The sequence below is a fragment of the Petromyzon marinus genome, chromosome 39, assembly GCF_048934315.1.
Source record: "Petromyzon marinus isolate PM22_M1 ecotype Great Lakes invasive population chromosome 39, UKy_Petmar_22M1.pri1.0, whole genome shotgun sequence".
Taxonomy (NCBI): domain Eukaryota; kingdom Metazoa; phylum Chordata; class Hyperoartia; order Petromyzontiformes; family Petromyzontidae; genus Petromyzon; species Petromyzon marinus.
The window spans coordinates 17,611,172-17,627,348 of NC_133705.1; the positions used below are offsets into that span (position 1 = coordinate 17,611,172).

Consider the following 16,177-nt stretch of genomic DNA (forward strand, 5'->3'; position numbering starts at 1 on the left):
GTGAGTGCCCAGCACGATACGTAAACCTGGCTTTCCTCGGAAGACAATTCCGTATAACCAACGTTAATATATTGTGGATAATCGTAATGCTCACATAGCGCCCGTAGTATAACGGTCAGCACACTGGACTTCCAATCCAAAGGACGTCGGTTCGATTCTATCTCCTGGCGCAGCAGTTGTAACAACGGTGCAGGTGTCTTAAATCCCCATCGCACACTCAGCGGTGTAAATGGGTTCAACCAGGTCGTGTGTCGTGGGGTAAAGTTTGTATACGCCCAAATCTTCGAACACATCTGGTCAAAGTAAAAGGGCAGACCAAATGCCCTCATGAGGCATTTCTGAGGCACTTCCGCCAGCGGTGGCGTGAGCCAGTAATTGCAGGACTGCACCTCTACCATGTATTTTCCTGTTTCGTATGATGTGAGTAGCGTAACAGCGCAACTCAGGGAAGGCCAGGCTTGACGTAGATGGTTAGTCGTAGCTTTTATTTAACCAGGAGACGAAATAAGTCCATTGAGACACATTACACATGGCCTCATTTGCAAGAGCGGGTTGGTGATAGTGATCTGATAGTAATGATGCATCTCTGGGTAAAAATACGTTGAGTAGTAGAAGTAAGGACAATATATATAAACAGAAAAAAACCCCGACAGGCACAGCCACAGCTGCTTGAACATGGAACGCACTGAATTATACCACCAATCACAACCTGTTTCAATCCGTAATTAAAACTCACGTAAAATTTACAACATTGAGAGTGCATTTTTCATGAACCAGCGCTGTCCTCCACCTCATTATTTATGAATTTCTTCATATGTTTGGCTGGGTGTTATATTTATTGTATAAATGCATACTGTATAAGTTATAGATGTTAAAAGTGTGTATTTGTGTCGTTATGTCACTTGACACCATGGACAACTTTGCAAATGAGATGTTACAAGGGTGATTCCAGGTGAAATAGTTAAATGAATATTATTTAATCAGTGAAGCAAGGGAAAAGCAGCCAAACACAGCTGCTGTATGTAAAACGCAATACAAAAACAAGTAAAATATGAGCTTACTTGCTTTGATATTCTTGATGAAACATTTGCAGCGATACCTTACATAGTGAGTTGTACGATCGAGATGTCATCGTGGCCAAAGCCGTCGATGCCACCGCACCTCGCCAACGATTTCTACCTCCGCCAGATCTCCACTTTTGTAAAGTCGAGACACGTAACCTCCAAGCTCTGCCCTGACCGTCTCCCATCATTCGGTCTTAGGTCTACTCTTCCCTTTGGTCACAGAACTCGTGGAGACCACTTAAATTCGCATCTTGGCAATCTGTCCCTCCCCCATCCCCCACACGTGCCCCTCCCAGCACAACCGTTTTTCCTTACCTTGTTTATAACACTCACCAAATGGCACGTTTGCTTCCAGACATTTGCATGGCTGAGCCTGTCTTGAGCACCAATTTCACAGACTTAATATAGTAATGTAACAATATGATGTGACTGCAGAGTGCTGACATTTACATCACCGTTGAAACACGTTGTGCTTTTCTGTTGTGTGCATGTCCACCAGGCTTCCCTGGGGCTCAGCATTAGCCAGAAGTACGACCAGGAGACGGGCGTGTGATGCTGGAGCACACCACTCCGCCAGAGACACGACTGAGGGAGAGGACTCTTCACTTGAAGCACGTTGCCCTCCAGCTACCGGGCGCTGCAGCGGAAGGCTCCAATCAGAGTTCTTCATACTTAATGGACACACATGACACTGTTGGCCATGGTGAAAGTGTTGGGGTTAGTGGAGGCTGCATACGAGAAGCAAGAAAGTAAGCTTGTGAGACTTCAAGGTGTTCATTGGTAATAGGACTGCAACACTCAAGCCAATTGGACAAGTCGAGGCCCAGCAGTGTTGGTGACCGGTCAGCTCAGGCCTTGCATGCACTGGCTCCTCTACAGAGTTCACTGACCAACGCCTGTGTGCATACTCGTATTACTGTACGTGACTAAGCAGTGGTCAAAATGTAAACGTAGAAGCGCTGGTATAAAACCTCTTAATCACGCAGCCCATGTTTACTCCATTTTCCCCTCTGTGGAAACAGCGTAATATTGGAATTGGGACCGTTCTGAGAAGTGTCGGTGAACGTGTTTTAGTGTTCTGAGCAGTGCCCGTGTGGCGTTCCGTCACATACCGGCTCGTATCCAAAACTGTGATTAAGTACAAACACGTGGTGAGTAAAACTGGCTCTGTTTTTTTCACTGTCGAGAGGAACGTTGTGATTCTTTAAGAAGGCCACTTATCTGCAACACTTAGGTTTTATTCGTACTATATTTGTTATTTTAACTTGACCAGTATGTGATCATAGAAGCAGCAATGTAACGTACAGGAAGAGAAGACGAGAGAACGGAAATGTCACATTTCTCAGTTCCTCTCAGAGAAACTGTTCCTGTTTTTAATCAAACTTACATAACCCGTTTTTAATTACCTGTTTTTAATCAGGTTACAAACTTACGTACCCCAACAACGTTGATTATTACGATTCTGTCTGGGTTACCTGGAACTCCATTTTACGTGAATACATTAAAATTTATCATCGTGGAGAATATAACGAACACATTAAAGAGCAGACAATACACACTTTTCCCATATCTGCCCCTTCACAAGATTTATTTTAGATTTTTTGACGCATCCCATCAGCCACACGGCTTTCTGGAAGTGCATAATTTCTGTAGCATTGATTCAGCACAAGAAAACTGGACCAATATTGATATTCAGTGTCTCATCAATATAGGCAGTCTCACTTGAACGTTGCTGGTGGACTGCCGCCAGATATTTCTCGGAAATCTCCCTCTGTTAGAAGTGGGGCCTGGCCGTATTGTCTGCTTATTTATTTGCAGATACACTCCCGGTGTCACCTGATCTACAGTATACAATCAAAATACAGCAACAGTTATGTCTTTATTTTTATAAATATACGTATTTTATGTTTAGCACAGATAATTATAATTAGTGGATAGAACTGCTACAGAAATATAGTCCATACTTGGTCAAAAGTGAATGTTATATGCACAGGAAAGTTCAGGTGTCATCATGGTCTTCGGCTTTGGCCATGATGACATCTTCATCCTGCGCAATGGAGGAGGGAAGGGGTTGAGGCCTCCGTGTTCAAATTAGTTTTCTAAAGTGAAAACTCAATTTCTTTAGAACTGCTTGTTGTGTTTAGTTGGTTGTCCTTCCCCCGCGCCTCCGATGAGCACGGTTGGCTAAGTACAGTGTGAAAGAAGTTCAAAAACAACAACATACATTAATCTTGCGCAATGGTGGGTGCAAGATTTGAGGCCTTCGTGTTCAAGGAGGGTGGCAGGATTATTTTGGTAAAGTCCCAGCCATGCTTGACATCCATTGGCAGCTTGTATGAATAATGATCGTGTGGTAATGAATGACTTCGTCTCCACTGGTATGTAGCTAATAAATCTGGCTTAGCGTTGTCAGTGCTCATGTCCGATGTGGTGAGACGTACACTGTGCTGGCCTGAGTCGGAGTTGGCTCCAGGGTCAGAACCCATAGGCATGGCTGGTTCCTCCACATGCAGGGCATCAGATTTACCTTATGTTTACATTGTGTTAATACCACTAATCTGTTACCTCATGTAAATGCCCTTTCAGAATGTTTAATAGTTCCACTCTACCCACTGTTCATTACCAGATTTGACGCAGTTTTTATACCACGCGCGACCTGGTTGAAACCACTGTGCACGGAATAAGGTGATCACATTGTGTGGTTTGGACAGGTTACAGTTTTATTTTTCACGTGTAACACAATGGGGCTTTGATTAAAGACACTCGTTTTGCCTAATACTCTGATTCAAGTATTAGCTATTTTATTCAAAAATTATTTTCATGGTATTTTTAATACATTAAAAACTCAACTGTTATCTGCTGAACCGTCATCCTCAATATTCATGATTTCTTAACCAGCCAAGTGACTGGTAGGGCAAGTGGCTCCCATTCGGAAGGTTGTAAGTTCAAATCCTGTTCGGGGGTTGACTCAGACCATCATCCCTCGGAGTCATTAAATGAGTACCACCTTGTGGGGAAGATTGACAGTGGTTGTTTAATGGATAGACTCACCCCTGCCATAGGAATGTCGAATTTCCACCGCTGGCTTAGGGCTGAAAACAGGAGATGAGCATCGCCTCAACGCTCATTTGGCCACGAAATGACTGACGTTGCCTGGTTCCAGTGGCAGATTAACTGGTTCCAGTGGCAGATTAACACTCAAGTGGTGCAGGTGATGTTCCTCATGTTCCCTTCACAGGAATACTTCCCAGACGTGAAGCTGGAAAGCTCGGGTGGCCCTCACTACACTGCCACGTGGAAACATCGCTCCAGTGTTGACATTCGCAGTGAAATGTGGACACTGTTGTGTCTGAACATGCAGCACGCTTTGCGGATAACAGGAAACCTATGGCCCCTCCTGGCCCTCTTTCCAATGTATTCAAAGATATTCAGGATTCCACTGTCATGTGAAGGTAAAGGTACACACCTTTCTATGAGTTGCTTATAAACAATGACATTCTATCTGCAAGGTCATGCCATGTGAATACAGCAGGAGTATACATTTTGTGTTAAACAGTTGCTGATTCCAGACCCAAAATCCAAAAATGTGGCCATCAACAAATAGCACTAACAAAGTTGAAATAAATTTGTTAACTTATTTATTCCATTCGGGAACATTATTTTAAGAGCTTCGGAAAAAATATGATGGGAGGGAATTCCATAGTGGACAATGTGAAGAAAGAAGTAAAAGAGAAGTGGTGTGACCTCGTCGCGAGTCGTGGAAATAGTCGCGACAGATGCCTGATAAAGAGACGCCGGACCACCAGTGAGTGAGCGAGTGACTAAAGTTAATTAGTGGCTGCTGGATCAACCGTCAACCTGACTGCTTTGCTCTGAATTCAATCAAGTATAGTGAAGTGGGAACTGGGCGTGCCACCCTAGATATCGCAACAGCATTCCAACTCTCGCCGAATCTCTGATTTCTATCGTATTCATTGTTTGGAGAGAAAGAGGCTTTCATGGGGAAAAAAACGAAGCTACTTCAATGCCTCCTCAGCTGAATTATTAATACAGCCATTCCATGGCAAGTCAGATGAGAATATAGTTGTGGCCAGACATGCAATGATGTCTCAACTGATGTCACGACCTCCTGGCTCAATGTATTCTCCGGTCAATAACAAGATTGCCCTCGCCACCTTTGAGGTTCTCCATGGACTGGCCCCCACCTACCTTTCCCTTCTCACTCTGCTCCACACACCAAGGCCTTCCTTCGGTCAGAAATCAGAGTCGACCGCCACTCAGTGGGAGGGCACTCTTCCACAGTTGCCCCTGTCTGGAATGTCCCGTTGCTAGCCATGCACGCTCTAGAGGCCCTTCTGCCTCTGACTATTTTCTATTAATGCGCCTCCTTCCCATTGTCTCACTCGATAAAATAAAATAATAAGTATTCTTTTACACAACTAATCATCTACACAGCCTTCTTGGAGAGATGTACATTTAAAAAAATATATATATTTGGCGAGTCATGTAGGTATGTTTAACTTCTTTTGCACCGTAATTAGCCAACCGTGCCAATCTGCGTATGTTTTTATTACTTATATTCTCCATAACGACACTAATTGTTTTCATTTGCAACATTACAATACATCGTTCCCCTACCTGCCCAGAAACCCCTACCATCTAGCACCCCATAAATCCTGACACACAAATCCCGTCCATGTGCGTGTCCCTCGTGTACCGCGTGTTGGGATGTAGTTCCAGTTAGACACTTTATAAGTCCACGTGGCTTTAGTAATTTGTACCCATTAATCAAACGTGGCTTAGGCAGTAGGGCATTGGTAATAGTGATGGATGAAGTTAAATCCCAATCTGGGTACAAACGTAGCTCTGGTGTTGTATTTGTGTGTATCTGTGGAGTAAAACGAGACAAGTGACAGGGGGCTTCTTATGGGTAGTCATTTGGAATTGTCATTGGAAATGTGCATACAGTTTAGATGAGTTTATATCAGATGGAATTCCTTTACATCTTATATTTTTCCAAACACTTATAACCCTGTTCAGTCAAGTAATCGAGTAATGTTGAACTCTTATCTGTTACAGCTTTGATGGTGCTATTTGTTGCTGGCCGCTTATATTGTGGGCCTGTGAGCCTGTGCTGAACAGTTGTGTGAAAAACCTGCCCTTTTACTCTTTTGTAAATTGGCGCAATGTTGTTAAACCGGAGGTTTAAGTGAAAAATACCAAATGTGAGTTGACACACATCTTGTGCCTCCGAGCCCAACCTATTCACTTCCCCAATCAATCTCCTCCCCCAATCGCTGCTAAAAAGTTAACCTTTAAATTTCATACAAATAATGGAAATTGTCGATATAGTAATTTTATGATATTAATTAAACCTGTCTATTTTAACCTAACTTTTCTCCATCCAGGATGTCCTTGTAAGGCTAAGTTCAATGTCCATTACACAGACAAAGTTACTAATTGAAGATGACAACGCATTACATTTTAAATAAACTAATATTTTGGATGCTAGACAAACATCTGTTCCATTTTCGATGGGGTACAGTGAAATAAAGCCACATGTACCAAGAGTGGTGCAATAAATGCTCGCTTCAGAGGCATACATCGTAATAACCATGACAATCTATGTCAGTCCACGGTGTTGACTGACGCATACATAGCGAACACAAAAGAACACGTGTAGAAACATTTTAAATCAAGAATGTATACATCCATAATAGAGTTTTTTTAGTTCTTTCGGTAAAGTCACGAAATAACCAAGAATATTAATCCCTGCAGTCACGAAAGCTTTAAATACAAATTTAGAGTTTTTTAGGTTAGATCCCGTTAATATGTGTCGTTAATAACCGCCACCACCCGACACAGCCAACTAGTAAGGGTTGTCACGTAAACAGAACGTGCCAATTCGTCATTAGTACAGCACTAACCGGTGTGTTGGAGAGCCAAGTCACAACATTTACAATCTGAGTACGACGTTTCGCCAGTAATTACAACCAGCTTCATCAGGCGACAGCCAGATTTGTGGAGAAGTCTTAACTGTTTCGTTCCTTATATAGAGGCGTAGATGTGGTGACCACGCTTCTGCGCTATTGCGCAATGTGGGGGGGGGGGGGGGATTACTGAGGCAACGTACATTACGCATGTTCATCATGCATGTACGTTACGCGAGCCCTTTGAACTTGTCCTTCCTGTCTATTGTGTTTATTAAAATAGCCCTACCAACGGTAATCTCTATTGAAGTACGCTGCCTTTTATAGGCATGCATTTAAATAATGTATTATTTGATGATTCGCTTCCACGCAGCACTAAGGCGGTAGCTATCCGAACGGGTGGTGGCGGGTTTAACGACACACATTTACGCGGTCTAACCCAAAAACAAATATATTATGGATGATATTGGCGCGAAAGCCTACGTGTTAAAAAGAATGTATTCAGTTTGAATTTACACAATTAATATCAACCAGTCAAACAAATTAAATATTGATACGTGGTGCTCACCCCTGGTTATGTAGAATGTCCTCTAGCTGTCATCTGTACCCAGAAATGCTCTTTCCAAATGTCTGCGTCTCATGCATTCGCTAATTGCGCCATTCACTGATTGGTCTTCACCAAGGGGCCCAGCCGCACTCGCGGCAGGGTCTGCGCGTGCCATGGGAATGAGTTCGCTGTGACAGACAGCAGTGGAACGACGGGGAACAGTTCGCTGTAGAACGTCAACACAACATCATTTAGCGTCATTGTGGAGAATTTAAGAACCACTATAAATGAGCAGCCATCATCCTTTCCATAGCTGGGCCACCACATTAAAATAAAAGTACGTTTTACACATCCCATCAGCCATACAGCGAATCATTTCAACAGCTTTGATTCAACAATGCTGTTGAAACACTGAATGTTGAAACTGGTCCAAAGTTTGCATGTGTTGAATCAGTAGTCCTGAAATTATGCTGTGTGGCTGATGAGATGTGGAGGGATAGATATGGGAAGGAGCGTCGTGTCTGCTTCTTGTTACTATTCAACAGAGACGTCGGTACGACAGGAACATCGTGAGCCAAATGTCCAATGGGCTGAAGTGGCTGCTTCGGCAGCAACTCCTACAATAATTTGCGGGCAATCTTGTTGTTCCCCACGTATCCCTACGGGGACTTATGCTGTGACAACTTCTGGCAGGTTTCTTTAGCTAAGAACATGGAGAACAATTCACTTTCTAGCTATTATAGGCTTTTGAAAGTCCCTGAGTGCTGGCTGACTTACTGAATGTATCATAAGCCAGGGGGGAGTGTGTAAAGCAGTACTTTCAATTAAATGCATTTAACATTTAAATATTTAGTTTTAAAAGTGAACGGAGAGAAGAGTATTTATCTGAATATTTTGTAGTGCAGCAATGGAATGGTGTGCAACTTTTACATACAGAGAAGACAATATCGACAGCTTGAGCACTCACTCATGCATGGTGTCTCCTGTCCCAGATTGGCTACCGTTTGCACTAAATGTCGGGTAGTAGACGCTCGCACTGGGGTGAAGTTGTTTCGTACGGTCATAAATAATATCAGCACTGTTGCAGGCAAAAAAAACACTGTGTATAACATCAGTGCTTAATTTGTACATATGTAATTTTTACAAATTATACAATATAATAGTTTTCTGATGAAATATTAAGAGGAACTCTTACTGCCACGCAAACACGTTGCTCCATGTAGGCATTTTACTTTACAATTTGTTTATGTTTGATGTAACACGATATGGGTGCAGGCTTGTTTAAAATAACCACAACATTCTACAAGGAGCTGGATCCATACCTGAAGACCAGGCGTATTGTGCATATTATGAAACAAAAGCCCGTGTGGATTTAATATGAATATATGTATGGTATACGAACTGTTATTAGTCAAAGTACAAACCCTCCCAATACTTATTTTGCTTAGTTTGAAACTGCTATGTATATGCAATATTGTTCTGCTCTACGCTTTCTTAATTCCATTAACAGATAGCAGATATAAAATTACACATTCCGTGAACTCCACGGCCTTCTGTGAGTGAATAATTTCAGCAACATTGGTTCAATACAGGAAAACTGGAATGAGTCCAAAATGTATTGTCCCATCAGAAGAGTCAATGTTGGTGAACCGCCAGAGATTTGTAGGCATGGAACGCTTCTGAGATTTGGGTCCTCGTTTGACACAAAACTATATAATACTTAACACTCATTCGTATCATTGTGGAGAATATAAACATAATAAGTAATTAATCAGACAAGATATTTTATTTGACCTATTTAGCCTTCCACGTAAAACAATAATAAAAGTATATTTTACACAACCCATCAGTGCGAAGGAGGTGTATGGTTTGCTTATTTATTTTGTTACTGATATTCTCCACAGCGACGCGAATGATTATATTGTGTTTAATTATCTTGTGTTTAATTATCTTGTGTTTAATTATATTGTGTTTAATTATATTTCTGAGATCGGTGGGTCCCGACCTACGGTCTGCACGCCGCTGTGGCTCACGAGGCCCTGGGAAGTGGTTTGCCAAACTGTTGTAGATTTTTTTTTCCTCAAAACAGCACATTTGCTTTACTGTATGGTAGTTTTATAAAAAAAAATGTGATCGTTGATGCTTATCTACGGGTCCAGAGACGTCTGGAACCACTGATGTGGATGGTGAAATTACATCACTCTTACAGCTACTTTTTGTGTTCTAAACCAATGTGTTGCTCTTTCCAGAATGTCTCCTACATACTCCAAGGTTATTGTGATCAAAAATATCATTTTTATTGGCTATGTCTTAGAAAGAATGAGAAACACTCAAGAGGTGTGCTGGGATTACCATTGATGAATAAACATCGAGCAGCATTCTCTATAATGTGCACACTTTCCATGGTGCTGCTCTGTTCTCATCATGAGCTGTACTTGTGAGCAAGCATCCATGTAACATTGTTTCTATGCAGGAAGAGCCTTGTTTGGAGGCGGTAGCATGCACAATATATACACACTGTGTCAGGCTTGTTCACCTACATTGAAACGCATAACAGCGAAGATGTTGGCAAGGTGCAGCCACAATCAATCCACTGCTGGATGAACACATTTATGTCTTCACCATCATTCATGGTCTTGCAATGCCGTAACCAGCTCGCTCCAACACGTGAGCTCACATCATCGCTCCATCTCTGCAGTAGTTGGACTCTCGGCCTTGTTTTCCTCCTTTATCTGACATTCATCACCAGTCTTGTCCATCAAGTATTTTATCTCGCCTCTTATGTGTCCTGCCTAAGCACACTTTGTATATCAGTCAAGATGTCTCTAATATGTGTTCTGCTGTCTCCCGGTCGAATTCCCTGCATGATTCTTGCATCACTTTTCAGGTTTTGTTCTGATTTGTTTTTTTCACTGCCCATGTTTCTGATCCATCTCATATTAGGAAATATGTACTGATTGAACATGTCCCTCGAGACTTGCTTATACCAAACGCAATTCCACCCTGCCCGCACTCACCTCTTCATGTCATCGTGGTGATCGCGATCTGACTTGAATAATTTACGTAATCTGTTGTGTTTTCCAGTTGTATCCTTCCAACCATTATTTGACAGGGTGCTTCAAAAAAATGGTAACACTTCCGATAATTTGCAACGATGCCACGAGAAACGTGCTGCCTCCGGGCTCTGGAGGGCACCTGGAGAAGATTCCAGGCACGTGTTGACAATGATGGCGAACAAGTGGAGACTATTTTACTTTTTGAAGCGATTAAGATACATTTGTTATGTTACAGTATATTATCCGTTCTTTTTCCCATTAAAAACGATAGTCCTGTACAAGTGTTAACCTTTTTGAAGCACTCTGTATTTGATTAAGCGCAGTTGCCGTATGATATGTTATGCTCAATTATCTTTCGCCCAGATTCTCCACCGTTGCTAATTTCTTCCATCATTGACTCTAGTTCATAACCATTAGTTGTTATAATGACGATGCCGTCAGTATATCCGAGATGGTGAATGTATTATCTTATATTCTCGGTTCTTTCGGTAAAGTCACGTAGATAGGAAACAAAAATCAAAATGAAAAGCAAAAAACACCTGAAGAAGACCGCTTGTGTTGCGATCGAAACGTCGTGGGTTTTTTGCTTTTAATTTTGATTTTTGTTTTCTCTCTACGTGACTTTACCGAAAGAACCAAGAATATGAATTCCTGCAGTCACGAAAGTTTTAAGTCTAAATAATGTATTATCTTTAAGCCTTAATTTCTCCAATCCAATTTGTATAATCTAATGTTGCTGTGGACAACCATCCTGAAACCATACCTCGTACCCAGACTCCTCTTCTCATTTGTATCTTGCTAATTTCTACAGCCAGTCTAAGTTTAGCAATTACTTCTCTATAAATGGTCTTGATATTTGATATCTATTTTTTATTAAGTCTTTGGATTGTGAGAGTTTAAAAGAATAAAATTTATCTTTATTTATTCTATGGGTCTTTCGGTAAAGCCACGTAGATTCCTGCAATATTTGTAGAGAAGCTCTCTCACCTGGAGACGATTGCTTGTGTTGCGATCGAAACGTGAATTTTGTATTATTTTTCCATCTACGTGGCTTTACCGAAATACCCATAGAATATGTATTCCTGCAGTCACGAAAGCTCTAAGTCAAGATTCATCTTTATTGTCTACAAACACCAGGCATTATGTTTTTTTTATATTAATTTGTATTTTCTAGAATCTGATTCATAGTCAATGTGTGGTAAATATTAGAACATGATTTTTTTTGTTATAAATACAGCTTGCTCACATCATTGGCCTCTTAATTGTCCATTATATGGTTTCCTATTATCATCGTGAAAAATGTAAAGTTTATTTTTAATGGCGTCATTCGTGCAAATTGCATCTCAAAACACCGCAGTAGGATTTGTAACGTGGACAGATTTCTCACTGAGGTGCGGGAAAAGTACAGACAAGCTGAAAGGCAACTAGAACCAGTATCAACAATTACCCAAGCTCTATGTCCTGTGTTAGGATGTTTGGCCTTCCCCATTAAACAGGTCCCTGCAGGGTGGGCTGGTAGGACAAGTCTCTGCGCTGTCTATTGCTGATTTTACACCCAACAGCACGAGATTTCACTTCGTTAAAGTATTGAAAGGGGACGGACGGACGGACACATTAATCTATTGCAGGCTGGTACACTCAGTTTACAACTTCGTTCCTACCAGTATGAGTGTTTTATACATGTGGGAGGACACCTGGAGGAAAGTCACGTGAGAGAGGGGAGGGGGGATAACACCCAATTCCCAAACAGATGGAGGAGACATGGAAATTCACCCACTTGTCCTGCCATCATACCCTGGCAAGCCAGGAGATGGCACCATTTGGTAGGAGCTGGGGAGTTTCACCAATGCGTGGTCCATCAAAGCTCAGCTTCACACGCTGCTGGATCGCAGGCGTCTGCAAACGTGCTGATGAGATGTAAATGGATCAGAAATATTGATAATCAGTTGTCTTCTTTTCAATAGAAGACAGATGTATTGCATCGTTCCAATATTGAGGCATTTCTTATTGGTATTGAATTAAATACGTCTGCTAATTTTGAATCAACAGCTGGTCCCATTATGTTGAAGTTCATTGATTGCACATGGCATACAGCTCTCCATTTAATTCATATTGCAAATGGCAGTGGTAAATGCTCTTTTAACAACACTTCTACACTCCAATACTTCTACACTCCTATAATACTTCTATAAAACTTCTAGACTCCTACAACACTTCTATAAAACTTCTACACTCCTACAATACTTATCGTTTACTTTCTTACTTTGCCCATTACCATCAATGTACTATCTATAACAATGTTATTTATTCATTCTTTAAAGTGGTGACATCCGTTTAATCATTTTCGTGAGGAATTTGAATCTGTTGCTTAGAATCAGTTTTACTTCTGCTACCTCCTGATCTAAGTTTTTGATATTAACTATGTTGTTTTACTTGCATTTAGGTCTGTCTTCTGATGATATTGGAGAGTAACTTGCATCACCCCAGCCTGTGATCACTGTGATGAAATGTTCTGAGGACAGAAATGTCCTATGTGTTGTAACAATCAGGCATTTAGCTAATCACACAGTGCCACTGCTGTCAGGTTTCTTTACAGACAGGAAAGCATTGACCGTAAAGCCTGGGAGCCAGGGAGGAGGTAGCGTTGTGGTGCCTGGGAGCCAGGGAGTAGGTGGCGCTGTGGTGCCTGGGAGCCAGGGAGGAGGTGGCGCTGTGGTACCTGGGAGCCAGGGAGGAGGTGGCGCTGTTGGTGCCTGGGAGCCAGGGAGGAGGTGGCGTTGTGGTGCCTGGGAGCCAGGGCGGAGGTGGCGCTATGGTGCCTGGGAGCCAGGGCGGAGGTGGCGCTGTGGTGCCTGGGAGCCAGGGAGTAGGTGGCGCTGTGGTGCGTTCCACTCCTATCCGGCGGTGTGTACTTGCACAAACTTAAAGAGAATATGAGTTAACAAATTTAGCATGCCATTTGTGTCCTAATTATATATATTGTATATAACAATGTCGAGGAAGTAATTACTTGTACATAAGATTTAAATTAATTTACATGCAGGCTAATATTTAACGTTATTCCTGCGAGCGAGCGAGTAGGCAGAGTGCCGATGCAAGTGGAACGCTGCTACTGCTGCTCATGATTCCCTGACCCATTACCTCTCGGACAAATACGATGCGTAGTGCGTTCCTTGTATCTTTACCAAGGAAATTCTGTTATGTATTGTTCGTGTAGGATTTTTGTGTATATATATTTTTTAAACACTGGTTTTAATGAAAACTTGGTAAATGCTGCAGAAATCTCCTATAGTTGTATGATATTAGGGTTTAACACCTGTCCGGTGTTGACAGTCCAGGAATTGGCATCTGTATTCGAGTGGCAAGGATTGAGTTGTACTGAGATCTGGTACCGGTGTTGTATTAAACTTGATTCCAGTGTACTGCACAGTTTTGATAACAGACCTAGACTGATGGAAATATATCCGGGTTTGTTCTGTGGAAAGGTTGGCAACCCTAAGTAGAGTCCTTAAAGGACTTTGCGAATCCAGCAGTCTGCACGAGTCTATTCCAATGCGTTTTTGAGCGGGTTATTAGTGTCGCTGCCTAATCATGATTCGGGCTTATTGGCAAAGATGAATTTAAAACTGAAATAAAATGTTTTAAACTCTGTCTGCCTTCTGCACACTTACAAATGCTATATTATTCTTAAAGAAAGTAGGTGGCTCCATTGTGAAACATTTTCATCGTGCAGCCCATGGCACGAAGTGTTTTCCTTTGGCGAAAGATTGGACTGGTGATCACATCAGCATGGAGGCACGTCCACATGCCTTGAAAAAACAGTTGTTTGGAAGTTTTAAATAACTCCAATAACTTATCTTCTCAGAACAATATTCACGGAAGCACCTCTGACATCCCAATCCCAGTAATTGATGAGTGTATTTTTATGATTTGCATGTGTCCTCTTATCCATGTGGTTCTCTTCCTGTCTCTCGGTTTCATTTCCAGCATGCATCTCCGCATGCATGCCATCTAGCAACCCTCATGATCAACTACAAGTCCTCAATGACTTCAATATCACAGTGGTACCCACTGTACCAGTCACGAAGGTGTAATCGGAAACTACAGCCCTGTGCGCCCGAAACGGAAATCATGAACGTCTCCTTGTGTGAGCTTACTGGTCAACCTACCCATCACGGGCTCTTCAAGAGGAAAGTCGTAAATCGCCTCACCTGATGACCATACAGAAGAGAAGGAAATCGACCACATGCTGACCATGGACCCCCTCGCTGTTCACACAATTCGGGTGCACAGAGGCACTGAACCACCACCAGCAACCTCGGAGCACCGTCTGGTGCTCGAGCTCGACCCACTTCGAGACTCGATGTCATACTGCTCTCTGCAGACGATTGCAATATTCTTCTTGGTTCTTTCGGTAAAGTCACGTAGAATGGAAATAAAATAATAAAAATAAAACATAATAAAATAAAATTCTCACGACGTTCGGCCACAACACAAGTAGCCTTCCTCAGGTGAAGAAACAGAACTGTCGGGGAGACAGTGCTTTAGTGAACACTGCCAAGCTTGGCAGCGTCTTTTAAGCTGGGTGGGAGGAGCAGAGCGCCTTGACGAAGGAGTTTACATATCAACATAAGGATTTAGCATTGAAATAGCTGTGTTAATGTGTTGGATTAGCAGGATGGTAAAGTCAGAATGTTAGTGAGTAGCATGTCGGTTTCTTTTTTCTTTTCAACGTTAGCACCATGGAAAGCAACGAGCTTTGTTCAGACGGACGAGTCCATCTATGTTCGGAACGGAGGAGGGGGGAGAGGGAGAAACAGCCACGATGCGCTGCTCTGTCCTGTGTTGCGTTACAACTATGCTATAAACTAGACTACTATACATTACAATATTATACCTTCCAATCTAAACTACATTGCATAATATCGTATACACAACCCAATGTAAGCTCTAACATTATGCATTATATTGATATTCCTCCAACTAAACTTTTTTCTAAATTACACGATTATACACCGTAATATACACTGCCATAGACAAACCCCACCATTGAATTATACAATGCGTTACTATACACTGCCCTATACTTTAGACTATAAAATATTAGACTTGTAATATTACACTACGTATTATTCTACCAACCCTACTGTATACCACACTGTTGTATAGTCACTATACAATTACGATACTATATATGTAGTTGTAACGCAACACAGGACAGAGCAGCGCATCGTGGCTGCTTCTCCCTCTCCCCCCTCCTCCGTTCCGAACATAGATGGACTCGTCCGTCTGAACAAAGCTCGTCGCTTTCCGTGGTGCTAACGTTGAAAAGAAGAAAGAAACCGACATGCTACTCACTAACATTCTGACTTTAAGATCCTGCTAATCCAACACATTAACACAGCTATTTCAATGCTAAATTCTCTCCCCCCTCCTCCGTTCCGAACATAGATGGACTCGTCCGTCTGAACAAAGCTCGTCGCTTTCCGTGGTGCTGATCTCCCAGTTACATGCTAATTTCTGACTTTAACATCCTGCTAATCCAACACATTGACACAGCTATTTCAATGGTAAATCCTT

General features: G+C 42.1%; 1 protein-coding gene across 7 annotated transcripts in view; it reads left to right on the forward strand.

Moving 5' to 3' along the window:
• The window catches only part of KAZN (kazrin, periplakin interacting protein), a 94,407-nt gene extending 80,161 nt beyond the window's left edge, over positions 1-14,246 (forward strand). For all 7 annotated transcript variants that reach the window (XM_032968132.2, XM_032968136.2, XM_032968134.2 and 4 more), the window contains one exon: positions 1,564-14,246. In XM_032968132.2, coding sequence (XP_032824023.2) covers positions 1,564-1,753 — 190 coding nt within the window. In that variant the 3' untranslated portion in view covers positions 1,754-14,246. The remainder of the gene's footprint in view (positions 1-1,563) is intronic.
• Positions 14,247-16,177: the final 1,931 nt, after the last annotated feature.